This window comes from Festucalex cinctus, chromosome 10, assembly GCF_051991245.1.
Source record: "Festucalex cinctus isolate MCC-2025b chromosome 10, RoL_Fcin_1.0, whole genome shotgun sequence".
Classification (NCBI taxonomy): Eukaryota; Metazoa; Chordata; class Actinopteri; order Syngnathiformes; family Syngnathidae; genus Festucalex; species Festucalex cinctus.
Window position 1 is genome coordinate 16,751,023 of NC_135420.1, and position 25,904 is coordinate 16,776,926.

At 40.0% G+C, this 25,904-nt stretch overlaps 1 protein-coding gene across 14 annotated transcripts in view; it reads right to left on the bottom strand.

The window, feature by feature from the left end:
* LOC144027488 (mitochondrial import inner membrane translocase subunit Tim13) overlaps nucleotides 1-25,904 on the bottom strand; it is an 82,424-nt gene that overhangs the window by 39,065 nt on the left and 17,455 nt on the right. For 12 of the 14 annotated variants that reach the window (XM_077535048.1, XM_077535054.1, XM_077535055.1 and 9 more), the window contains 21 exons: nucleotides 21,345-21,412; nucleotides 21,029-21,074; nucleotides 20,372-20,579; nucleotides 19,867-19,973; nucleotides 18,534-18,674; nucleotides 17,973-18,223; nucleotides 17,772-17,897; nucleotides 17,573-17,690; nucleotides 17,184-17,438; nucleotides 17,016-17,092; nucleotides 16,621-16,799; nucleotides 16,470-16,543; nucleotides 15,799-15,984; nucleotides 15,521-15,667; nucleotides 15,084-15,199; nucleotides 14,646-14,714; nucleotides 14,443-14,490; nucleotides 13,712-13,993; nucleotides 13,486-13,635; nucleotides 3,097-3,448; nucleotides 1,552-1,695 (listed from right to left, as the gene is read on the bottom strand). In XM_077535048.1, the coding sequence (XP_077391174.1) occupies nucleotides 1,552-1,695; nucleotides 3,097-3,448; nucleotides 13,486-13,635; nucleotides 13,712-13,993; nucleotides 14,443-14,490; nucleotides 14,646-14,714; nucleotides 15,084-15,199; nucleotides 15,521-15,667; nucleotides 15,799-15,984; nucleotides 16,470-16,543; nucleotides 16,621-16,799; nucleotides 17,016-17,092; nucleotides 17,184-17,438; nucleotides 17,573-17,690; nucleotides 17,772-17,897; nucleotides 17,973-18,223; nucleotides 18,534-18,674; nucleotides 19,867-19,973; nucleotides 20,372-20,579; nucleotides 21,029-21,074; nucleotides 21,345-21,412 (3,144 nt within the window). Of the gene's footprint in view, nucleotides 1-1,551; nucleotides 1,696-3,096; nucleotides 3,449-13,485; nucleotides 13,636-13,711; nucleotides 13,994-14,442; nucleotides 14,491-14,645; nucleotides 14,715-15,083; nucleotides 15,200-15,520; nucleotides 15,668-15,798; nucleotides 15,985-16,469; nucleotides 16,544-16,620; nucleotides 16,800-17,015; nucleotides 17,093-17,183; nucleotides 17,439-17,572; nucleotides 17,691-17,771; nucleotides 17,898-17,972; nucleotides 18,224-18,533; nucleotides 18,675-19,866; nucleotides 19,974-20,371; nucleotides 20,580-21,028; nucleotides 21,075-21,344; nucleotides 21,413-22,830; nucleotides 23,579-25,172; nucleotides 25,423-25,904 lie in introns of those variants that run through there. The other 2 variants (XM_077535062.1, XM_077535063.1) reach the window with 2 other exon arrangements.

Consider the following 25,904-nt stretch of genomic DNA (forward strand, 5'->3'; position numbering starts at 1 on the left):
GCTAGTTCCGGTCAGATTTGAAAACTTCTAACCATGGAAATGTTTTTCTTTTTAGTTTAAAAGGGCTTTACCTTAAAGCTGCTGCATTCTGAAAACTATTGGCCAAAGGCTTGCAGGAATATCCTTTGTGAACAGTTAAGGTGTTAATCTACTAATTAGAAGATGTTTCAGTCATAAATGGTCCAATAAAAAGGCTATTGTAAGATATTTTTGAGAAAATAGAGCAGCTTTAACTAGAATCCTGTGTCACATTGAAGCGAAAAGGTACAATCTTGGTCTGATACTTCTTTTGGTGGCTGGCGAATAGTTTTGATGCATTACCACCACCTTCTTTAGTAGTCATGACAACTAATTTGTGACCTATCCGTCGTTTAGTATGTGGCTTCCTCCATAAGCGTGATTTACTATACTATTTGCAGCACCAAAAGACACAAAAACCAGCTAGTATTCTACTAGGGGTGTGAATTGCCTAGTACCTGACGATTCGATTCGTATCACGATTCACTAGTCACGATTCGATTCGATACCGATTAATCCCGATACGAATTTATAAGTCGATTGTTGCGATTTTTTTTCATTCAAATTTAGAAAATACTAATCAGTAAGCTTGTAGAGTGTAAGATTTATATGAAAATGTATTATTTATTTATCTGAAATTTCAGTCTTATAGAGGTTGTAATCTGTTTCATGTTTGAACAGCATTAAAATAAAATATTAAGGCTTAATGTTCCGTTCATATAACATTCTTCCATGCTCAAGGTGTGAATCCTAAAAAAAAAAAAAAAAAAAAAAAAAAAAAAAAAAAAAAAAAAAAAAAAAAAAAAAAAAATCGATTCTGCCCTTATTGAATCGATTCGAGAATCGCGCGATGTAGTATCGCGATATATCGCCGAATCGATTTTTTTTTTTTTTAACACCCCTATATTCTACCTTTGGTCACAATGCAACACAGGATTCTAGTTAAGGCAAGACATTTTAAATTAAAAAGAAAAACTTGAATTTCATATCTGGATAACTGGATTTTGGGTGCCAGTGCGAGCTCTAATTTTAACTGTAAGTCACACTTGAGTATAAATTGCAGAACCAGCAAAAACAAGTGTGACTTATAGTGCGAAAAATATGGTAATGTTGAGTTGTATTTTTATTTTAATCATTGTTTTTATTTGTTTCTCTGCCGGTCCGTGGAAATATATCGTCATGTGAAACTGGTCCGTGGTGCACTCTGCTGAAAAATTATCAGTGAAGTCCTCAATTAATTGACTTTGACTGGATATTCATCTCATTATAGTCGTCCTCAATAAATCTTAAACCATTCAAACCCTAATCCTGACATTATTTTTAAAATTGTTTGCGTAGTAAGTGTTAAAGTGTTAAAATGTGGGCGCCAGCCTACAATTAATCACTGTGTGGAATGTGACACTGATAGATGTTTACACAGGGAGAGGCCGGGAGAAAAACAAAGATGGGTGGGGTCGATGAATGTGTGTGTGTGAAATTTATTCAGCTATGTTTGTGAGAGACTGCACATGTGTGCGTAGCATGTGTGCGTACCTCCGTGATGGTGGAGGGAGGGCGGCAGAGGAGACGCAGACAGCGGTGCTTGCTGGTGGGGGCTGACAGAGCGCTTGGCTTTGAGGGCGTTGTCGTCACGCGCCGACAACTTCAGCGGGAGAATCTGCTTCATGTCCACTGAGGCTGAGGGAGGGAGGGACGTAGGAGGAGAAGATTAAGAGGGTCGTTTCATTGTGAAATAGGATTCTAACACTAAATTGGAGAGGCTTAGCTTCTTCTCATTATTTGATAAACCAGACGGCGACCCAATTCTGAGCACTAACGTGATTCTAACAAGCCACTTAATTGATAATGGTTATCTCTCACAAGGCGATAGAAGAACCTACTTTTTATGTAACCAACACAATTCATTATAAGTGTATAGAAACTATTTTGGCTGTATTCGCCAAAGTACAACTAAAGTGCATGAAACAGGCGTGTGTATTCTACATTATAGAATGATTGAATAGCGGTATAGATAGAATAAGAGATATGAATGGAATAATGAATGATGGAGCTGTGTACAAGGTGTGAGCAGATCATGTCAAAAGGGATGCAAATTGAAATAATTATGCAGAATGTTAGTTTCAAAAATGATTGTGGAAAAATGATGTAGCTATTAAGAGCATTAGAGGTTATCAGGCTTGCTTGTGAACATGTTTTAATGGGTTCTCATCACGGTTGAGGTAATAAAAACAAAATAACACTTCACATCTCAGCATAGCGTCTCTGTGTGCAGATGTTTCATCTCTAAATCAAATCTGGCGCTGTCCTGATTATTGCCACATAAATCTCCAAACTGTTTATTTTCTTTTGTATTTGATGTTTTTGTCACTAATTTCCACACCTGCTCTACTTGCACGCAGAACAAATCTGTTATAATCTTTTAATTGCTATAACAGCAAACATCATGCACAAACAGACTTTTAGTAATACCGCAACGGAGCATAGTGCCTGTATTTATCTGCAGATTTAGCATCAAAGGAAAATAAAACAACCTTTAAGTTCTCAATTCTAGCAACAAGCTGCATACCACAGACTGTCTGGACTATTCTAGTAACACTTTGATAAAAAGCTCAACATCATTGTTTTAGTCGCGTTCAGCACCAGCGTAGCGCCTCTTCAATTCCAGTTCTGAGAAACAAGCCTGTCAAAGAAGATGTTTGAAGCCACATCTTGAAGCTGGGCGCAAGAACAACGATCTGTGGTGAACTAGCAAACTCCAACAACTGAAATAAACATTGCTAATTTAATATTTAAAAGCCTCCTTTCATATACAACATAAAGAGATTTTATTTTGTATGTATAGATGGATTTACGATTTCTGTTACTCCAGATACTTTTATTACAAGACGACTCCATCCCAAAATAAACTTCATATTTCACTCGCCTTCTGGGAAAGCGAAAGTCTGTGAGAATGTTAATGTCCTTCCAAAGAGTCTGGCTGACATAAGCAGGTTCCCGTGGCGAAACCCTTATCAGGAGACGTCCTATGGCTCACCTTGCCACATGCTGATTGCATCAAAATGGCACTTGGCTGCTTACCAGTGCTGTCAGTGCGCTGCGAGGCCTTTCCGCTCTTCATTCCCTTGCCTTTGCCGCTGCTGAGGGCGGCCAGCTTGGTGGGGATCTGCTGCTGCACCCCCACCAATTTGTGCTGCTGGTTGGTGGTGCTGAAGAGATGCAGCGGCACCTCCGTCTTCAGCGGCAGGGTGGAGGAGCTGGCATCTCGCCGCAACGTCACCTCGGGCCGTTCCGGGTAGTCGGCCTGCGCCATTGACATGCTGCCGCGGACCAAGGGAGTCGGGGGCAGGGATGTGTCAGAGAGGCCGGTGGAGCTGCTGAGGCCAGAGGATAAAAGGAGCTCTCCGTTTAGACTGCCGGACATGGGAGCAACCTGGAAAGGAAATAAGAGTATAGCGGGGTCTGTTATATTATCATACAATGAAAAACACTTTTGGTCATAACTTTTTTCCAAAACAGTCAAAAGGAAAAACATGGCGGTTTGCTACTTATATCGCATTAGTTCATAAGCTCAAAAAGCATTTATTACAACTGTTGTAAACTAACAACCGCTAGCACATGGAAAAATGTGTTTCATCTCAATACAGATGCATGGTTTAAGTATAATTTCATAAACAATTCAGTTGTTTATGAAACATGTACCATCAAAGCTGTTAACCAAAACAATCAGGTTCCAATAATAAAGTAACTCAAAATGAAAACATCTTTCGAGGGACATCAAAAGAAAAATGAAAATTCAAACCCGCAAACATTCTTCTGGATGAATCAGCAAAAGTCTGAAATCCTTGTCAGTTGATTAAATTGTTTAGCTTTACATTTCCATCCATTTTTTACCTGATACAGGGTGTCACACTTTGGTCTATATAGTGTCTGAAACTAGTTAGTGCATAGAAACATGAATTTGCAAGGGACAGTGACAAAATATATAATTTCATTTTTTTTTTCTCCAGCCATTTTCTCTTCCTTTAGGTATCATGGCAAGAAAGTCCCAGCACTTTCACCTCTATATTGCATGTGTGGTTAAGTTCTGTTAGGAACCAAAGGCGCTTGAAAGCAGACATGACACACGTGTATTGTAAAGCGTCTGCGTGGCTTGTTGCCACTAGAGAAACAAAATCTGGAGAGCAGAAGGCGCATTTATGGGCTGCACAGAGAATCAGAAACACATGCTGCTGCTTTCTGCTGAGCACACGCTTCGCTAAATTTGCCGCTTGAGCTTTTGGTGTTCTTAAGACGCTAAAAGGACGACACACACAAATGGACAATCGCCCAGAATGAGAGAACATAATACCCTTAATAGTCCCTGTGTACACAGAGGCGTGTCTGCCTAAAGAGGCTGTTTTGACACGCAGTGAGAACATGTAAATGTCTGCGGGAACAAACAGTACATTGTACGCTGAACTACAAGACACAGTGAAAGATGATCTGCACATGACAACTTTATCGTCTAATCTACATGGACCAAAAGGACCTCTCGAACAATGGAGTACATCCTGCCTCCAGAGCTACAGCCACCATTATATTGACTATCAGTATTCAGTATTATTTATTATAGCAAGGATTTTCTGTTTGTAGTCCAAAGTACTTATTCCCTAATGGAAATATCATTTCTATTTTCTATTGAGCTTGCTCTCATTAGGGTCGCAGGTGAGCTGCAGCCTATCCCATCTGTTTTTGGATTGTGGGAGGAAGCCAGAGTACCCAGAGAAAACCCACGGAAGCAGAGGGGAACACGCAAAGCCTGCTCCAGGAAGGCCAGAGATATTCAAACGCCAAACCACAGAACCTCAAACCTCAGAACTGTACAGGCAGTTTTTTTTAAGTAACACTTTGTAAGTAACTACAGCTGGGTCCATAAATATTGGTAAATCAACACATTCTCATAATCTTCCCCGTTAGGTTCAGCCAAATCAACTGTTCGGAACATTCTGAAAAAGAAAGAATGCATCACCAATAGACGTAGAAGACCACCTGGTGAAGAAATCCCCTTCGAAACAGCTGGCCAGCTCATGAGCACTCTCTGGGAGGGCGGTGTACTATATGTGTGTCAAAGACAGCAATTAAGAGAAGATTGAATACAGAGGGTTCATCACAAGATGTAAACCACTAGTGAGCCTCAAAAAACAGGAAGGCCAGATCAGAGTTTGCCAAAAAGCATTTAAAGTTCTGGAACATCATATCAACTTGTACCAGAAAGATGGGAAGAGTATGTAGAAGGAAATGAATTGCTCATTATCTAAAACATAACACCTCATCGGTGAAGTGGGCATCGATGGCTGCTATGTGGAACTGGTTCTGTTGCGTGCATTGATGATGTGATGGCCAACAAAAGCCGCAGGATGAATTCAGAAGACAGTATTATTCCAGATGGGCAATAACAGAAAGTTTTGGGTTGTTTTTTTTAAGGCAAAGAAGTGGAATGTTATGCAATGGGAATGTCAATCACCAGACTTGAACTTGACTGATCATGCATTTCACTTGCTGAAGACAAAACTGAAGGGAAAACACCCTAAGAACAAGCTGGAACGAAAGAGAGGTGCAACAGAGGCCTGCCAATTACTTCAGGCTGTAATTGGCTGCAAAGGATTTGCAACCAAGTATTAACAAGTGAAAGTTTGATTTATGATTGTTAATCTAGTTCAGTTACTTTTGGTCCCTTCAAAAGTGGGATACACAAATACAAACTGTTGTAATTCCTATACCACATTCATCTGACCTCTGACACAGAGGATTTAAGTCAATTTGCATAAACATAGTGAGAAATAAGCAGTTAAGTGGCTGGATGGATGGATGGATGGATGGATGGATGGGATATGGCTTAATTGCATAAAAGGCTATACCAACTCTGAGTTGTATTCCTTAAATTTAGCCATAATGCACTGAGCAGCCAGAAAAAACAACAACAAAAAAGATGTTGAATTAGAATCTGCATTGTCATTGCTGCTTTTCAGCACTATATGCTAACGTTATGTAATAGAAAATTCCATTTACAGTAGGTTCCTATGGTCATTAGTTCTACTTCCTTATCACTACTAGAACCTTTTAATGGCGGCGTCATACAAAATACAACAAAAACGCAAAACACTCCTGGAGTTAATCATTGAGATGATCACTGGATTTGTCAAGTACTGCATGATGGGGAAACTACAATTTTAAAAGCCAAATTTTTCACAAGAAATTTGATTGAACTGAATTGTAGGGCTCCAGTTGCATTGTGTATGTATTAGTAAAAGTAGTAATAATACGATCACCATTTATTTCTGTCATCTACCAACATTGGTACTGCTATCCTCATGTTCTTCTGGCTTCATATCCAGTCAAGGTAGCATGCCGCCCTCCACCAAATCTTGGTTCCTTAGTTAGGGGATATTTTCCCTCTTCAACACTTTACCACAGTTGTTTTTGTACAATATTCACCGCAATGTATTAAGTCACACAGACCAGAATCCTCTCCATGAAAAGTGTGTTGACAACTTTTACTGAGATTTAATTGATATCAGCAGTAACATGCACATTTCCCCGTCATATAATAAGTTTTACATAGAGCTTGAAGCCCTTTGATGACATGCTGCATGATATTAAAAAAAATAAAAATAAATAGTTTCCTGGTTGTTTCGAATATCCATTGCATCCATGCTATATTTAAGGTTCGGATGAACCACAGACAAACTTTTATTGGGTTTAAGATGATGATCGTCAAACTGTCTCCACATGGAAGGTTCAGTCCCTTTGTTGTGGTTTATGTCTTTTGCTTTTCAGTTTCCTTCTTTTTACTGATTCCAGTCAGGACTTTTTAAAGCAGATCCAGAAAAAAAAATTAGGAAGGGTAAGGAGATTAAATGGGATGGAACGATGGAAAAGAAAAAGAAGCAATTACTGACAATCTACTAAACTTAGGGAATCCCCTTGAACAGTGAAAAGCACATTGACTAAAACAAAATTAATAAATAGTAGTGACTATATAAAGAGTCACTGGCTATAATGGATATTGGATAATATTTAATATAGATATGTATATAGCAGATTTTACTCCAGGTGACAACTTCTAAAAAATGTCTTTAGTTTCTTGAAAAAGAGGCATAAAACCTGTTTATCCAATAACCACAGTCGTTTTGAGAACACCTTCTTTACTTCCATCCACATTGAATTACAGTCAAACAACCAAGAACTTCCATTACATAGAGCCGCCAAAAAAAAAAAAAAAAAAAAAAACCAACAACAATGAAAAATCTCACGGTATCTCCAAAACCTCACGCACATGCGCTGTACTAAAAAAACAGAACTTAACAAAACCCATGAAGTTGACTGGCATTAAAAGATAAAGGGCAAATAAATGTCATACTGTTTTAAATGGGCCATAAGCGGTTCAGAAAATGGATGGATGGATTTTATACACCAAATGTGAGCACCCTAAATGTCAGACTGACACCAGCGTGAATGTAAACTTTAGGTTTTTGTATGCGTTGCAAAGGCCACATTATGATCAATGATGGAGAACACGTCCTGAGGAGATAAGGAACACTGGGCGAGTGGTGGAAAGCAAACCCAATAAACTGTGGCTGTGTTTGGAGCCCAGCTCGAACAGCTGAGCATGATGGGAAGCCCTGAAGCACAGAGAGGCCCTTCAGTGGGAAAAGTCGGCAAAAGTCCCTTGTTCAACCCTACTCCCTCCTTCTTCTTTGCCACCATCAGTCTTCCTCCATGAACACTGGCTCGTCTTAGCACATAGACCTTCCATTGTTCCCTCTACAAGGTGACTGGCATAGAGCAGCAGAGGCGGCAGGTTTCCAGGGCAGGAAACTGCGCGGAAGCAGGGGAACATAAACAGCTCTGACTGACAGCACACAAACAATTAGCACTGGCGGTCTTCCAGTGGGTTCTGCTAATGACAGGCTTGTGCTAGCTAATTATACAGCCGGGTTCCTCTCATCCTGAAAGCCGCTCGGATACTCCCAAATCATAAAGAGCCCCACGAGCGCCTCGGCCAACACTACACAATGGACTCTCTTGAGGAGGCCGAAGGTGGCTGACCTGCAAAAGGTGATCAGAGGTAACATGATCACCAGAGAATGAGTTTCCATGGGCCATGTGAGTGGTGGCCTGATCTATCTGAAAACAAAATTGTACCTACGATGTAAATATATGCACAATACTGATTCATACTAGCGCTAATGTATGATGTTCAGAAATGGTCCAATTCGAATTAGACACACAAATAAGACACAAAATTAAGATAGTTTAGAAGAAAAAAAAATAATTCTACAAAACTATGGAATGGGGCACTGAAGTCACTTGGGAATTTTCTGGCTAGAGAGGCAGTATGAGACCCCCCAACAGCCAGTGTAATGGTGGAACTGGAGCGTTTAACACCCAAGACTCGCTTCTCCCACCCTGTAGTGTAACTCGGTTGTCTCTGTCTAACAAATATTTTACACTTCTCACAAGAGGCTGGTGCTGACATTGTCTTCATGCGCATCTAATCAGATTGCAGGATTTGTGTCACTTTGTGAAAGCGAGCACTCTTGAGGCAATATCCACTAAACGTCTATAAAAGGTACAGGCAAATGAAACCCAGGTTTTCCATTATGGCTCTGATACACCAATTGTGGAGAATCTCTGTAAGGAAGAGGCTTATATGTTTATTATTGTGGTTATAATTAATATACCGAGAGCCGTTTCAAATATTTTGGTGCAATTAATTAGCTACATAAGAGGAGAAAAATAATTTTGTGGGCAAATGGACAAGAATATTGCAGCAGAAGAGTCATAGTGTACTAAAAGCCAACATGTGGTAAGTGGCTACATAGACAGTGTGCCCTTGCCTCCCACCTAAGTGCACTCTCAGATTTGCTTTCCACACAAACTGCTTCTGGCTGATTGTTGAAGAAAGCAGTCATAGGTATGTAGGTGGAGGTGGTAATATTACTCATGGGGTTTTTTTCAGCCTACAGGATACACACTCAAGTGACATCATACAATAGCCTGGAGAAAAGAGGTGGTTGAGGTTGAGATGATAATTCGAAAGATACAGATCATTGTTTAACAAGTGACCTTGCAAAGCAGCAAAGTTGTTTTACCGTAGTTGACCATTGTATTATTCAAGTTAATTCCATTTAGTGCACTTAGGGTCAACCATATTTAATTGAAAAACAAAATAAAGCCGTCAGTGGTGTCCAAACTCGGCCCTCGAGGGTCGGAGTCCTGCAGGTTTTGGATGTTTCTCTTCTCCAACAAATCTGAAACTCATCAGCAAGCTCTTCATAAACCAGATTAACAATCCTGTTCATAGGAACAGGTGCGTTGAAGCAGGGAAACATCCAAAAGCTGCAGGATTCCGGCCCTAGAGGGCCGAGTTTGGACACCACTGATTGACATGAAAACAACAAATTGTAAGTTAATTCTGAGTCTGAATTGAAGGACATGCAGGTTAGCTATTCAGTCTGGGCTGCTTGAGATTGTCACAGTCAAATATAAAAACATGTAATACAGCACTATAGGTACTTATTTGCTTTTGTGCCAAGAAGAATCACATTATCGTCCAAAGCGTACAACCACATATCCCATGTACTGCATGTTAAGTGTTAAAAATATGGTTTCGTCCAGGCAAGATGTACTCGCTGCAGGTAAAGGTTACTAGACTACATAATGGCCTGACATGGCACCTAATAATTGTTTTCAGTGTTTTTTGGCAGGAGTGAACAGTGATTCATTGTATTTGAATTTTTTCAAAAAGACAAGCAAATACTTTTTTCACAAAGGCATTTTTTTGTTGTTGTGTGAATGTACCCTTAGGTTCTAAATGATTTCTACTGTACTGTTATATGAGCCACCATGAAAAGTTTTCAGGCTCAAGCAGTGTGGTAACAGTGACGACTGCGCAATCGACACATGCTGGGTATGAGCCAATGGAAAGTCTGTATCCAAGTCCTCAAGTCCTTCCTAATCAAAAGGGCCTAGCTGGATCAGATGAGATAACACATGAAAGAAGTTTCTCTGAAGTCTTCACATGCTGCGACTCGCTCCATCCTCCCTCACTCCTACATATGTTCAACTTCAGAGATACACAAACAAGCGCAGAGGCGTGTCTTGCCTTTTTTTTTTTTTTTATATATGATATCTAATTATAGCACGGCGGTTTGCTGATGACTCCTAATGTTTGGTGGTAGGTAGAGGTGTGCAAAATTTCCGATTCTTAGATTATTCACGATTCGGCCGTGGAACAATCGAGAACGATTCACAAACGTCCAAATTCCGATTATATAAATATGCCAAGGGAAGCGAAACGAGCGAAAAATACGCGGAACTGAAACGCAATAGCGCGCGCGGTCTTCGGGACGCTTTTTGGGACGGACCGAGAGTACACATCCACAACTCACGCCTCGAGATTCAAAACAACAACAAGCATGGCTGAGCTGACCAACCCACCTCTTCGTGAGATCAGACCTGCTCCGAAAAGGCAAACAACTTGAGGCGGAAGTATCAGCGAGCTGGCTGCAGTGCGTCGGTTAGCGTTCTACAGGGCGCCGCGCAGTGATACGAACGAACGAACAGAAAAGTAGTGGCTGGCGGTAATGGCGTCTGACTTTATTCAGAAAAGAGTATTGTGATGGAAATGTATCACGCTTTTGAAAACAAATAGTTTTTAGAAGAAAAACGCTTTATTTCCGAGACCCCAGCCAGCTTGCTGGACTATTTTCTTTTTTATTTTCTTCTCGTCCAACGTCGAACCAGAACGCGTGTCACCGAACGCTGTCAAAAAGAAGTCAGTGCTGATCGCACACACGGGAGGTGAGGATCAAATTGAGATTCATGTTAAAAAAGCCGAACGATCCCATTAATGTTTACACGTTCATGTTTACACAAGTTAAAAAGCAGAAAAGCACTTGAGGTTTTTTTTTTTTTTTGTACCTCTGAGAAACTTTAATGTTTACATGTTCATCTTTACACAACTTAAAAAGCAGGAAAGCACTTTTTTTTTTTTTAGGCATTTGTATTGAAGTAGTAGTTCACATTGACTTTCATTTATACCTCAATGCACTTTTGAGTGGATAAAAATAATATATTTTTGCTCAGTGCTATGTTTTATTCTGTTGAAGACTGAATATACTTAAAAGCTGTTGTTACAGAATGAGGACTTGAGTATTTTATTTACTGTTTTGAACTGTTAACTTGATACTGAAATAGTAGTTTATGTAGGCCTGAGAGGACTTTTGTACTATTTTTGTAACTAATGTACGAAACATTAAAAGCACAAAAATACATTGTTTTTTTTCTGCTGCCTGGGGGGGAATCAATAATCGTTTTATAATCGAATCGTAGCCTCTGAATCGTAATCGCAATCGAATCGTGAGGTGCCCCAAGATTCCCACCTCTAGTGGTAGGCATTAAATGGCTGCTGGTATCAGGCTGGCCTGGAGCCTGGAACACAACCCAGGGTCGCAGCCGAAGAAAAGGCTGTTTAATGTGTTTTTGATGAAGCGAGGGTGTGTCGGGAGGGGGGATACAAGCCACTTCCAAATTTCCCATTAACGCAGCCAAGAAAGTCCCACGGCACAGCCAACAATATACAGTACAAACCCTGATCAGCGTGTGTACAAAACACACAAACAGGCGGAATGAAAACAAATAGTGTGGGGATGATGTCAGTGGGTGCCAAGTGCTGACATGGCCGTGTATCTCTTTGGCTTCAGGTCTCGTCTTGCAGTATAATCTCACAAACAAACAAATAGCACTTTTGTGTGCACGGCTGTTTCAGTCAAAAGTCGAGGCTTACAATTACAAGTGTGCTGACTCATCACAGGTCCATCCAGGACAACTATCCGCTCCTTCTCACGATCACATGCCATGCTTTTTACTGGGAAGAGGTTCTCAAAGTGAAACCCTTTTTCAGTAATGGGACAAAAAAAAAAAAAAAAAAAGAGTGAGCGCGGTACTCGCCCATCCCTTATTACAGAAACTTCGACATTTAATCACTTTACTCCAACTCCTTGGCCACAACTGTTAGCACCAGGCATGAAATACAGCCAAGTGGCCAAAGCTTTCCATGAAACTCACAGTCTCACATTGTTGCGCAAGAAGGGAAAGAGGGATGGCAGTGTGGAAACAGAGATGATGGAGGAAGATGTAAGGAAGAAGAACGGAAAGTGAGCTGCACTAAGTAGGTAGATTACTGAGTAGTTAGAAATGTGTGTTTATGATTACACACACACACACACAGCATCGTGTGGAAACAACAACTCTCACAGCAACTAGCAGGATTTTCTGAAGCGAGGAGTGGAATTTTTTTTCCAAGTCTGTATATACTGAGGAATTTACTATCATTTGAGATGACTAAGATTAACATAGTTTAACTTTCGCCATTGACCTGTTATGACCCAGCACATTATGTTTGCCTTCTTAGTAGACACCGATCTGATTGGCTGGATCGGCCAATAATTTGCATTTTATGCAAAATCGATGATTGGCTGTAATATCATGATCTTCCCGATCGATCAATGACATCATTCATCAGCTCCGCGAAATTAGACATTACATGTTATTTCATCAATATTTATCAGTTTGTTTGTTTGTTTTTAAGATTTCTTTTCCCCGTTTCCCCATGCAATTCAATTGGCATCAATTATACACGGGTTTTCACTATTCGTGGGCCGGCCAGTCCCTATATCCCCCGCAAATGGTGGCGGTCGAATGTAATATAAAATCTGTTTAAATTGCTCCATCTTCTGATCGAATCAGTGGTCGTTATTTTTATTTTTTATTTTTTTTAACTCGCTGATGGCTGATCGGCCAAAAAATCCTGATCATGTAAAGCCTACTTCTTAGTTCGTTCAAATGAAGCCACAAACTAATTATTGATACATGCATCAGTACTCGCCCATCCTTATAATATAGTATATATATTTTCATAAAAATATTAACCATATTTATAATTTCATATGCCGCTTGGCTAAAACAAGTCGAGGAGAGTCGGTTGCCGAAATAAATAAGTGCAGTCAATGAATGGGCCGATCATTGCCAACATCCTCTCACATAGCCACACTCCCTCCTTTATTTCTCGCCCATTTCCTGTCTTCATATTAGTATAATATAGCTACAATTGCCAAGGTCAATCCACTTCTCCCTTGGCAATCACTTAATATTGTTTTTGGTTCATTAAAAAATAATACAGAACAGTCCACGTGGAGCCTCAAAACTGCTTTCAAATAAATCGTTTTTTCCGTTGCATTGTATGCATGTGAGGGTTGTTTCAGTGGGCCTAAGGCTCCAGGCTTTGTCATAAAAATAGTAGTTGCCTACTGTTTCCACACGTGTGACAGTTATGAATGTTAAAAAGTGAGATGTTTGTGTAATGTCTGAACCAAGGTTAAATATCCAAATTCAGCCACTGCTAACAAGTAGGCCTGTTCGCACCTCAATGGTTTTCCTCTTGATCTTCTTCTGGTGTTCCAGACGTTCCTTCTCTTTCTCTACTGCTCGAGTGGACTCTCTGAGCCTCTCCAGGTCCTGTTGGTACGTCTCCCTTTGCCTCTCCAACTCCACCCTCTCTTCTGCCAGCCGCTCCTGTATCCAATTTTTCTATGGTTAAGGTCCAAGTCACACAACCATTACAACTGTCAGGTAGGTCCGACCACTTTACCTCCAACCGCCTGCATTCCTCCTCCCTTTGCCGCAGCCTGGCCTCTGTGGCCTCCACTTGTTGGCGATGCTTTCCTCGCTCCTTCTCCCAGCGTTGCTGTTCCTGGCGATGCTGAGACTGCAGTTTGTGGAAGCTGGCGAGCTCCTCTCTCTGCAGGGCCAGCGTGCGCTGCTTCTCCTGCTCCAGGAGCACGTTCCCGCGGTGGCGCCCAGGCAGGGAGGCGCGCTCCGTCAGCGAGACACGCTGCAGCTCAATGTGGCTGTCCTGTTGGGATATGATGGCCTGACCATGCAGACAGAAGAAAATTGATAAAATTGATTATTAAAAAATATTCAAAAGAGAAAATCCACAAACATTGCTATTTGGAGCCTGAAAAGTTTAAATTGTTATAGTCACCTGCACTCCTAAGGGATACAATATAAGTGTTGGGACTAAGAAGCATTACTTTAACAATAGGTTTAATATTGTAGTTGTAGTTTGTCGAGGAGTAGAAGTGAACAGCATTACACAAAGGTGTTTCTAATGCACTGTAGTGCAGTTGTACACATTTCAAAGCACAAATACAAAATTAAACATGGATCATAATTGGTGTCTGAGTATTGGATTTCATTTGATTCTTTGTGTGTTGGGTCGGTGTATATGCACACAACTTTATTAGAAGTTATTTGACTCTGTAAAGACAGTGTGCAAATATAAACAAAACATCATACGCGAGCATGGCATCATGTTACCTGCAGACTGTAGAGCCTTTGAGAGAGCATTAATACTTTGTCAAAGAACTGGAATGGAAAAAGAGAAGGGTGTTATAAATAAGAGAAGGACAACAATAATAATAATAATAATAATCATATTACAAGTTAATAAACACCCAATCCTGCACTCTTAAAGTATATATGAGCAACTAACAGATAAAAAAAAAAAAAGAGGCACAAACCTCTGCCTCAGGGAAAGAGTTGGACCAGAGCCGGTTCCATCTCGGTGGTGTGCAGCAGCTCTCATCAACCTGAGCAACATCAACCAGATACAACAGATAATTTTTTTTCTTTTGTGCTATCAAATAACGCTGGAGCTCCCCCCCCCCGAAACAAAAAAATTACTCTTTGGCGCACGACTACTGTGATCTGTTTTATACAACTGGTCGCCCTCAAAGACCATATTTATTTATGTGAACATTCAATGTTTATATGATCTGCACCATTTAAATGTCTAATGGCGGCTTGTGTGTGTCTGTGACAGTAACCATCAATACATGAGACATATTCTTATCGCCTGTTTGTTCATAAAGGAAATAAATCATCCCGAGGTTGTCACCCTGTGTGATTTTTGTTGTGCTTGAAGTGAGAGCATGTGACTTTTTGTGCGTCAGACCTACCGTCTGCTCCAGAGTTTGGCTGCCACAGAGATCTTTGAGTTGAGGGTCAGAGGTGGCCCGCTGGCTTCGGTCTCTGTTTCTGGACTCGCCAGAAAAGTTCTTCTTCATATTGCCATCTGGCAGAGGGACACCCAGCCACAGACACAAACAATGACACAAAAAATAACAGTGAGACCAAACAGACTAGAAAACAGATACATTTTAACAACCACGATGTGCACAGAGACAACAAATGAATATGTGTCATACTAGTATTGTGAATACAGCATCTTGTTTCTTTAATTTGCCATAAATTATTTCAAACGGCAAAAGTGTGTGTTTTGGGGAGAAAATACAATTTTATTAATAATTCACAAGTTATTCATCGCACAAAGTGCACTTCAGTACAACCCATTAGATAGGAGGTTTCTTCGGGACATGAAGTATACTGAACTCACTCTTCGTGACGATGGTGGGGCTGCTGTCATAGCCCCCAAAGGTGTCTGCTCTCCTGGGCAGGAGTCCAAAGCTGCTTCCTTCATCTTGTTGTGATGACAGGACTTCATCCCTCACTCCAGACTGCAGCAAATTCTGAAGGTTTTCCACTGAATTGACAGAGGGAGCAAATTATGCCTCAGATGCTGCCACAACAACAATTTCACATTCAAGGAATGGAGTTTGTAAGTGTGCATATCATTGACTCAATGCCATGTTGTCTTAAGTAACACTGCCCTACCCTCAGTGATAGCTCCTTTGAGCAAGGCCTCCCCCTGCTGGAGATCTGAGGCATCACCCCGTAAAAGTAGCTTGGAGCGGGAAGCTGTGTCCTCCAGACCTGCCACAGACTCTGCCATGTCTGCAAAAAGTTGCAACTTCTCCGAGAGCGCCTGGACAATCACGGCATCCTTCTGGCTCAGACGTTCTACAGTGAGAAATAGACATCATTGTGATATTTGTCCGTTACTGTCACACATGATTCCCTTGCACATTGTACTGTCTGTAAGACAGCTAATCATTACACATTTTACTCTTCATTGTGCCTTTCATATTGCCATGATCAAAAAATACATTATAGTGCCTAAAGTAAGGCTTGGTAAAACTGCATTGTACTACATACTACTGTGGACCTTCACTATTCATGGGGCAAAGGCACCAAGGATTGCAGGGAGTAATTCATGCTGACCCAAAAAACACAGAAAAAAAGAACCTACTTCCCTCACTTAAACATAGTTCATTTGCATCTAGATACCACAAGATGGCACCAAAGCAATATGACATGACTTTGGCCTCCTGAACACAAAAACAAGTTATATACAACTAAAAAAAAAAAAAAGCTAATAAGCAATTTTGTGAATGCCAAATGATGAACATACAAGGGATCACTGCAGATATACTATATGCCAGTACCTTGAAATTCTTTCAACCTTGAAGCTTGAGCCTCTTCCTCCTCACTGAACAGCCTCTCCTCAGTATGAGGACAACTAACCGCAACAGGACAGAAGCCGTTAAAACCATCCTGTGAATAGACATCATCTACAGTGTATTGTATCGCAGTTACCTCTCAACAGCTTGCCGTATTTGTGTCATCCAAGTGTTTCTCTCCTCCTTAGATGTTGTGTGGATCTCGTACATCTCAGGCTCATTGGAGGAAGCGCAGATCAGAAACATGGCTCTCTCGGCATGGGCCACCTCCCTAACAATCAACTTCTGAAGAGAGATTACTGATGGCTTGTTGTCCTAGAGGGAAAAAAATAAAAGAAAAATGAATATCTTTGAGCTCAATCTCATAGAAGGATTTGATTGAGAGCAGTCTAAACACAAACGCAGACTACAAATATGCTTAATTGATACTGTCAGGGAAATTAAGGGCTAAAAGGGCACCAATTCCGCATGCATCTTAATTATGTACATACCAGTAGTTGTTGTGCATAAAGAAAACTATTAATTACTCACCACTGCCGCAAATACATATCGCTGATCTTTCTCTTGCAGCAGCAGTAACACATCAGAAAGGAGAACTGCAAGAATATCTGTGAAGACCAAATAACACACGAATCACGATTATTTATTTAAAACTGAGTTGAGAACGAAACGTTCTTTTTATTCTGCCACACTCCTAACCTTTGAGTCTGCCAGAGGCAGCTTTCCAGTTGACAGTACCCTCGTGCAGAAGTCGTCTTCGACCCTGCGCCAAGAATTCTCTGCGAAACACTCGGCCATCTTTGATTTTGCCCAGTGCCTTTGGCTCCATTTTGTTGTTGATTTCTCGAAGGCGACATGTCTTCTCATGCAGATTAACCAACGAGTCCACTTGAACAATAGTGTCTTTAATCAAGCCTAGTGCACGGTTCAGCTCTGTGTGTTCTTCAGTACCCTCTAATGGAAAAACAAATATTCAAATTAATGCCAATGAACACAGGAGATTCCGCCCCGCCGATAAGGGGTTTACATATTTGGGGAGCACAATGTGTACAGATGAGTTAGTAAATACAAAATGAATACAGCAGGACCTTCAGTGCTGTGCAGAATGCGCTCGACAAGTGCTGGGTACTTGGTAATGCGCTGTGTTACCAACAGAATGCACTCGGGCACTCCTAACCTTCTCACAATGGACAGGTTGTTGATTTTCTGAGATGACAAAAGAAAACACTGAAAAGTAGTACAAGGATGAATTGGTATCAAGATAACAGGCATGCTTGGTTATCTCACCCGTATGATGCTGTGGAATCTTTTGTTTGTTTGCATCTGTTCTTTGTAGTAGCCCACAGCCTCAGTGTGGTGACTGCAGAAATCTCCGTAGCTGTCCTTCATCTTCTCGCCTATATCACCTGAAAACTGCATGGATATATAAGAAATAAGAAAAATATAAAAACCTGCATACTTGGGTGTTTATGTATTCCCTTTGGTTACCTGCGCTATTAGTATGTCTGCTATTCTGTCCACTGTGTAGTTGCCCTCAATGGGCGAAACAATGCTTTCTCGCCTGCGTTCTTTAAGACAGGACAAGAAATGCATGTGGAGCTCCAGGAGGTTTTCCAAGCGCGGGAATAGACATTCTAGTCTGCTCAAATCCATCTGGAGGTTCTCCTTCAATTCTCTGATGTAAACACGAAGCATTATCTTCAGTGTCCGTACGTGGTGCATTTCTGTCTGCATCAGCTCTGTTGTATATAAAGTGACATATTACAATCACTCAGGTGGGGTTTTGTTTGTTTGTTTAATTTTTAAATGTTATCAGACTTTGTTTAGACGTGTGCCAATGCAACATTCTGTATTGTTTACATCCAGACCAAATAACAGGGACAAACATGACAATGAGAAATATTTATTTGCAAAACTGGTTCTCATCTAAATTGAGTTTCAAGTTTAGAGTAAATCCAGAACCCTACATTGTTATTGTCTAATAGTAATATGTTTTGTTTTGTTTAAAAGGCAATGTTAAACAAAGAGCATCCATACAAATGCACTAACCATATATGACATCCTGTCTCTTCATGACCTCTTTAGAGTGTCTCTTAACAAACTGCTGGTCAACTGACAAACTCCAAGACTCTGCTTCCAGGTCTTGAGCATCACACTCCAGATCAGCTCGCACTGCAGCATAGTGCGCATCTGAGAAAAGGAGCAAAGCAAATCACAGATTTTCTACAGTGTACAAGAGAAAATCGCCTTTATTGCACTTCCATCTGGTCATTACAGAGATGATACTACCCTGCAAGCATAATAACCCCAAACAGATTGAAAATGAAACACTCAAATAAGGTAAATATGAATAATGAATGATTTTCATGAGGACAGTAATTCTAAAAGTCCTGGTTTGTAATTTTAAAGCATTAAGAATACAATTATAAATAACTGAACTAGCCTGAGCCATTCATGAATGTTTGCCTCATTTCCTGTGTTAAAAAAAAATGCAGAATTGGAAAATGATATATGAGCACAAAAACAGTCAATCTCATCCAAACGATGTAAATGTTATTTTCAAAAGAAAAATGCAGAGCCTTGTCATTTCCAAGTATTAAAGAGGACAAACTGTCTCAGGACTGGCCAATCCGCGGACGATTGGCCGGATTTATGCGGCTCTTGAAGCCCTTTTTCTCGTGAACTTAGACAGCCATCTCAACCCCATTCATTGTGGATGTGGTGAGGAGCAGGGAGCATGGAAAGGTGCGTTGCTGGGCGGTGCAGCACAGCTGTAGGATGTCTGCCGCAAACTCAAGTGACTCAGAATAAAAAATATTCTATTCAAGAGCGCCGTCACCAGTACTAAATTTTACAATAATAATTTTTGAAAAAAATCCTGCATTCTCTCTTTGGATCTGCATGAAAATGTAATGATTTTATGGAAATCAAATAATTTTTGGAGGCGTAATAAGCATGGATACAGATTAAAATACAACATACGCCTTAGATGCCACATTACTCTATTATCATGACAGAAATGTTAACAGTCAGCTATTCAATTCAGTTCGGACAAGATATTATCAAAAACAGCAGGGACCAACAGAAATAGTGGCCACTTTAACAATCTCTCTCTCAAACAGTCCAACTTAATGAAAGAGTGTGTGAGGTTACATTTGAATCCATTACACATACTCCTTGCTAAAATTTGAGAAAACACCCACGGAATAAAAATAATAAATGAATAAATAAATAAATAAATAAATAAATAAATAAGAGACCTCAACAATACTCCCCTTGGAAGAAGTTGGATGTGCTTAATTAAAAACAAAAACAAAAAAAACACAAAACAACAACAACAACGTTATAAATTAACAAAATGTCACCAATCAAGTCATCTTACCTTCCACTATGATAGACTCAGTCGTGGAGGGAACGAGGAAAATGGTGTCTTCATTACAGCGTTTCAAGCGAAAAGTATCCGTTTCATCCATTTCCCCGGGGAGAGAACTGTGGTAAAAAAAAAAAATAAATAAATAAAAAAAAAAAAAATAAAAATAAAAAATGCTTTTGTTCACATATTAAATACATACCTTAAGAGAAGTGCAGTACATCCTCAGATGAACAAATGTTTGTTTGCATGCATGTCTTTCTGTACCTTGATCAAATGTTATGTGCTACAATTCTTAGTCTGTTAGCAATCTCTCGCAATTTTGGATCTTCAATTAAAGGCTTTTCAGAAAGTATGTATGCTTTCAAGCACTTTTGAACCATAAACAAGCAAATAGTGCAGCTTAGCTGGGGGAAATTTTCATCTTCAGTTAAAGCTTAAGTCCTTCACATGAGGGGTAGGTAATCAAAAGGAAACAAGTCAAAATAAGTAAGTGATGCTAGACTGAAGTACTGACCCTGAGCTGCTGCTGTGGTGACGTAGGCTGTGGCCGAGGTATGAAGCAGGAGTTCCAGTAGAGGTGATGTTGTTATATGTTGCAATCACTTGGTTACTTGGTCCCAGAGGAATGGTGGTCATGCCAGGGCTCCCGAGAAATGTTGCGTGGCCATTGAGGGTCTGTGATGTGCCTGGCTGTTCCTGCTCTCTGTGGCGGTCTTTTAGTGCTGTGGGAAAAATATGAGTGAGATAATGGTGAGAGAGCTGCAGGAAGAACAGAAAAAGAAGATGACCAGCACAAAAGTCAGACAAACTAAGTTGGTTGTGCCCTCAAAGCATAACTGACAGTTAAGTAAGATTTCTTGTTTATTATTTAATGTTGTACATGTGTTTATAATTACACGTGGAACTAACATTTTTTTCTGTCTGGGTTCAGGTCAGACTTTAAATTGTTTAATCTGAACAAAATTGATACTAAGGCTGGTTTTACACTTGACCTGAACCATCCCTTAGCTCTGCACAATGTCAGAAAAAGTTGTTGCATGGTGCTCCCTGCACCTCCTCCCCTATCTTTTGTCTTCTGTCATTATCTGTCCTCTATCTCTTCCTCAGCCCATCAGGTAGAGGTGATGGCCACCCCACACTGAGCCTTGAAAATTAATTGAATTCTACTTGCCAAGATTAGGGGATCCAGACGGGCCTGTTCTTGATAAAGAATCTCTCTGTTTGAGAAGAGAAAGACGGTTATTTTTAAGGCATTCATCAAACACTTATCAGGTAATAAAAAGATGACTTTGGCTTTTTTTTTTGCACAGGAGGAGAAAGCACACAAAAACTTTCTGCAGAAGGCGATTAAAGATGTACGACTGTCTTTCAAACTTTTTAACCCAAGTCGCGCAATTCTGTGCTACAGACTAGAGTTGTGCCGGTTGAATGTGAGCAGTATTAAATAAAAGGGAGGGGGGGGAAAAAAAAAAAAAAAAAGTGTTTACCTTGTTCTTGGCGCTGGTGCACTCACCCAGCAGAGACTTGCAGCTCCTGTGAACATTCACAGCACAATCTGAAAAACAGTATCCAAAAGTCAATATGACTTAGTTAAGAAACCGCCTTGTCCAGTTTTTCCATTAGTTGAATGAAACTCAATGTTATTCTACATTTCTACTGTATTTAATTATTAATTTAATTTCACATATACCATAACATTTTAATCATGTATACAGTTAAAATCCAACCGAGATGAGTGCAGTTTTTTTTTTTTTTCATTTAAATCAATATAAACATGAACATTACAGTAAAAGTGTAGTCTAATAGGAGCTGCAAATTAAAAAAAAATGTACAAGAAGACAAAGTAATCTTGCTACTGGCAACAAATTCTGAGAGTAGCTCAAACAAATCCTATCATTACTATGCAACCTGCGACTCCACTCCAGTTAGGTATAACTTGGTCACATGTCCTTCAATGCCCAAAAGCCAAAGCCAGAGAAGCTTCTCCGTAGAGAGGCGGCTCCATTGTAAGTGCCGATGGGAACTATCCATCCTTTTGTATAGCACTTTCCCTTCATTCGGGTTATGGGTAACTGAAACCTATCCCAGCTGAATTCACACCCTGGCTTGGAAACCAGTCACAAGGCTGGCGTAGTAACCAAGTCAAAGCAAGTGTGTTAACAGAATGAGATGGGCCACTATTATCACTTACTTAAAACAATCTTAAAGCAAAATCAAGTGAACAGTTGCAATCTAATCTTAATGTCTTCAAAAATATCGAATTTTCATTCAAATTAACTATGATATATCAACCACTGCAGACAGGAAGTGGTACACAAGTCAAAGAAACAAAAGCTAAAAACACAACACAGCCCCCTTGGCAGAAGTAAAGCTGGAAATAAACACTGTCCACGACGGACCCGTTTTCATCATTCAGGATTCAGGCCACACAGCCGAGCAGAGAAGCCGGAGGCAGAGACGTCGCATTGTTTAAATGTGGTGGCATTGCTGTCAACAGCACAATGTAATACGAGCAACTTCCACTAAGAGATCATCAGAAAGGCTCCTCTGTACAGTGCATTGCGCATCTCTCTTCTGTGTGTCACTCACAATGAAGACAAAACTGAACTTCCTGTACATTATTTTCATTGATATTTTTAGCTTCAAACCAAATCATTCTAGTTTTTTCAAATTCAGCCACTGAAGTCCTGCCCACTACTCTAGTAAATTATGAAGAGTTTCTAAATGAAAAGTCAACAGAAAGTGGCTTCTGAGTAAGCCTCAGTAGCAGTCATGCCCCTTGTTTTTTTTTTGTTTTTGTTTTTTAAATTGGTCCAGTATTACTTAACTGGCATCCTTCAAGACAGGCCAAAAATATAAATCAAATCATTAATTTCATTCAGCAGAAACAACAAGACTAATATAAGCACCACAATTTAGATTGCACTGCTTTTTTTTTTCATTTTCAAATATCAGTGAAGATTTTCTATTTACCTGCATTGGAGGATTGATTCAACAGATTCAACAGCGGCACAGCAGCCAGATCTCGAGGTTGTTATTTATTTTACTCCAGCGAAGGTGTATAAAATATCAGTCAAAAACAAAAACAAAAAAAATAAATAAATCTTTCAGTCCACCATAGCAGCCTTACTTTCAACAAAGCTCAAACACACTGATGAGGTCAATCAGGGGCCAGTGTATTAAAAAATAAAAAAAATTGGAAAAGAAGATAAGAAGACCTTGAGAGGTAAGCAGATCTTTGCAAAAATACTGAGGCATTCATTCAAGTGTCCTCGTCATCGGTGAAGAGCCCAAACGTAAGCTAAATCCTTTCAGGAAACCGAAAGGATGGTACACAAATGGCAATGACAAGAATACTGCTTGGCAAAGGTAAAAGATTAGCCAAAGATAAGCAAGGACAGGGTGTTTTTCTGCTTGCTGACATCACAGCTCTTATCAGCACTCAGACCACCTCTAAGTTTGGCAATTGCATGCTCGCGGATGCCCCACGCAGGAAGCAGAGCTGGCTAAAAACAAAATTTGAAAAACTAAGTCAGTCACTTAATAAACAAGTCACACATCAAGTAGCTGACTGGTGCATCCACAAAGGAGTATCACTTGAGATAACAACAATAGAATACATTTGTAATTTTATAAAAACAGTCACATGAATGTTTGAGCAATGTGTTAAACATTTCCGGTGACAAATCTGATGTTATTGTAGATCTTAAAAGCAACAAGTTCAACTAATTAAAGACCTTCTGTCTTATTACATTGTTTTACAAATAGAGAGAATGAGGGAGAGAGGAAAAAAAAAAAAGACTAGCGTTGTACTATCTTTACAGGCAAAAATGGGCTCGGCAGCACTCAAGATAACGGATTGGTTCTTCCAGGAAAAGGACACCTGACAGATTCTGCTTTCTATCGCTAGTTCAGGTGAACTTTAACTTTAGCTCTAATTTTATTGAATTCAATGAATTATTCTTGAGTTTAACGCAAAAAAAAAAAAAGATTTTTGATTTTCTGATTGTTCTATTTCCTATGGGGAACAGAAATTGGTAAACCTCAGATGGTTAACTGTACCATCACTAAATGGATGGTTCTAACAAATTACATCATCACCCATACATAGGCTAACAGTAAAACAACTTCAAATATATATGAATTAAAAAATTACTCTGTGAGCATCAGAACACCCACAAGAAAACATGCTCAAAGGCTTAGCAGCCAGTCATGCAAGTGCTGTGCTAAACAAGGTGTGATGCATGGGGAGGTCTCACTCCATCTTCACTCTGATGGACCTGCCAAGCACAATCAGAAACATGTGACCCGCTCAGCGAGACAGCCAAGAAATGTCCCCCCCACATTTCATTCCTGCGGGGAACTGGAGAAGTGTAAGGGCATCACCTGCTCCGGCTGAGGACTGATAACAATTTTGACACACCAGAAAACATGACTAACGTCAACAGATTATGTGGTCCAATAATCCCAAATTACATTTCTAATCTTACATTTCTTTCTGTCTGAGCCAATCAATTAAACTGGCTCATTTACATTTATCCTTAACTTGTCCCCGTATTTCCATGGTCCACCCATGGAAATACGGGGACAAGGTAAGGATAAATGTAAATGAGTTAAGTAAAGAGAATGTTACTTTTATCCTCCATCATAATGTTATACAAATAACGTGACGTAAATACAGGTGTGTGTTATCCCATTTATTTTATTTAATGGATTTAAATTACAATTAATTATTTAATACAAATCGTGGCTCAAAAAAGGTTGTGAAACATTGCTCTAACCCTACGTCAAAGTGAACAAAAATAAATCTCGCACACAGATTCACTACAATAATAAACTATGCGCTAACGTTAACAATCACCTGTTGAGCCTCAAGTCTAACAACAGTGGCTAACAAAACTGGCGATAACGAAGTACACAAAGTTACACTAAAACGGCGCTTAGGGTAACATTTGCAAAAGCAACAACATTGCTGTGGTTGTTGGGATGTAGCGCATGGGTGCTATTTAAAATAAAATACATTTGCTTTACAATTTGAAGCGGTTTTGGGCACGCTAACGCGCTAGCAACAAGAGGCTATCGTTAGCTAGCCATACTAGGCAAGAAACAACGAACTGAGATTTCCATTGAGTAAGTAAATACATGTTGGTTCCTCCTGCTAATACAAACAATGAGGACATAAAAGAAGCAATATATCGCCCGTTGTTTGCATTACGCTAAGTGAGTAACAACTGAAGCGCCTGTAAATTGTAAAGTCCATTGAAAGAAACCACGGGAATGATCCACCTGATCCCGCTACATGAGCCGCTTCTTACCGTTATTAACACCGAGACTCCGGTCCGGTTCGGATGGTTACGCCCGAAACAACAACAGCGAGTCGGTTGGATAACCACATCATTGACAGTTACGGCATAAAGTATCCCTCTTGTTTTTTTTGTTTTGTTTTTGTTTTGTTCCACTTTAGTTAGAAGCACTCTCCAGTGGGAACAATCTGTGGCATACAAACGGCGCATTCCACAGGCTCAATCCCCACACCGCCACTTGGCTCCAATTAAAGGGCCACTACACAGCTTGTTTTTTACCAAGCACACCAAACGCTAAATCAATACGGGTTAAAATTACATCTAATAAGAAGGCAGGACGGTCAATCGGTTTTATGGATTAATTTGTGTTAAATTGTCATGATGTTTTATTTTATTTTTTTTTAACCAGTTTTGGAGGTGCAACTTTACATTTTTCTGATGAGACATGGTGTTGTAGTCATCAAGGGACTACTACTGTTGTTGATATGGCTGTTGTTGTGCCCATTGTTCTCTCATTTATTCTACAGTCACTCAACCCCTCTCTCCTGTTTTCTGTTTTCTCTCCATCTTAACACAACCGGGTAAGGCAGATGGTCGGAACTTTGTGAATCGTTCCATTTGAATGAAATAGACAGCTTTGACATAGTCGAAAGCGCATCCCCGCTGACGCGCACACCAGACCAGTCCTTCTAAACATCCATCCATCCATCCATCCATCCATTTTCTTGACCGCGTATTCCTCAC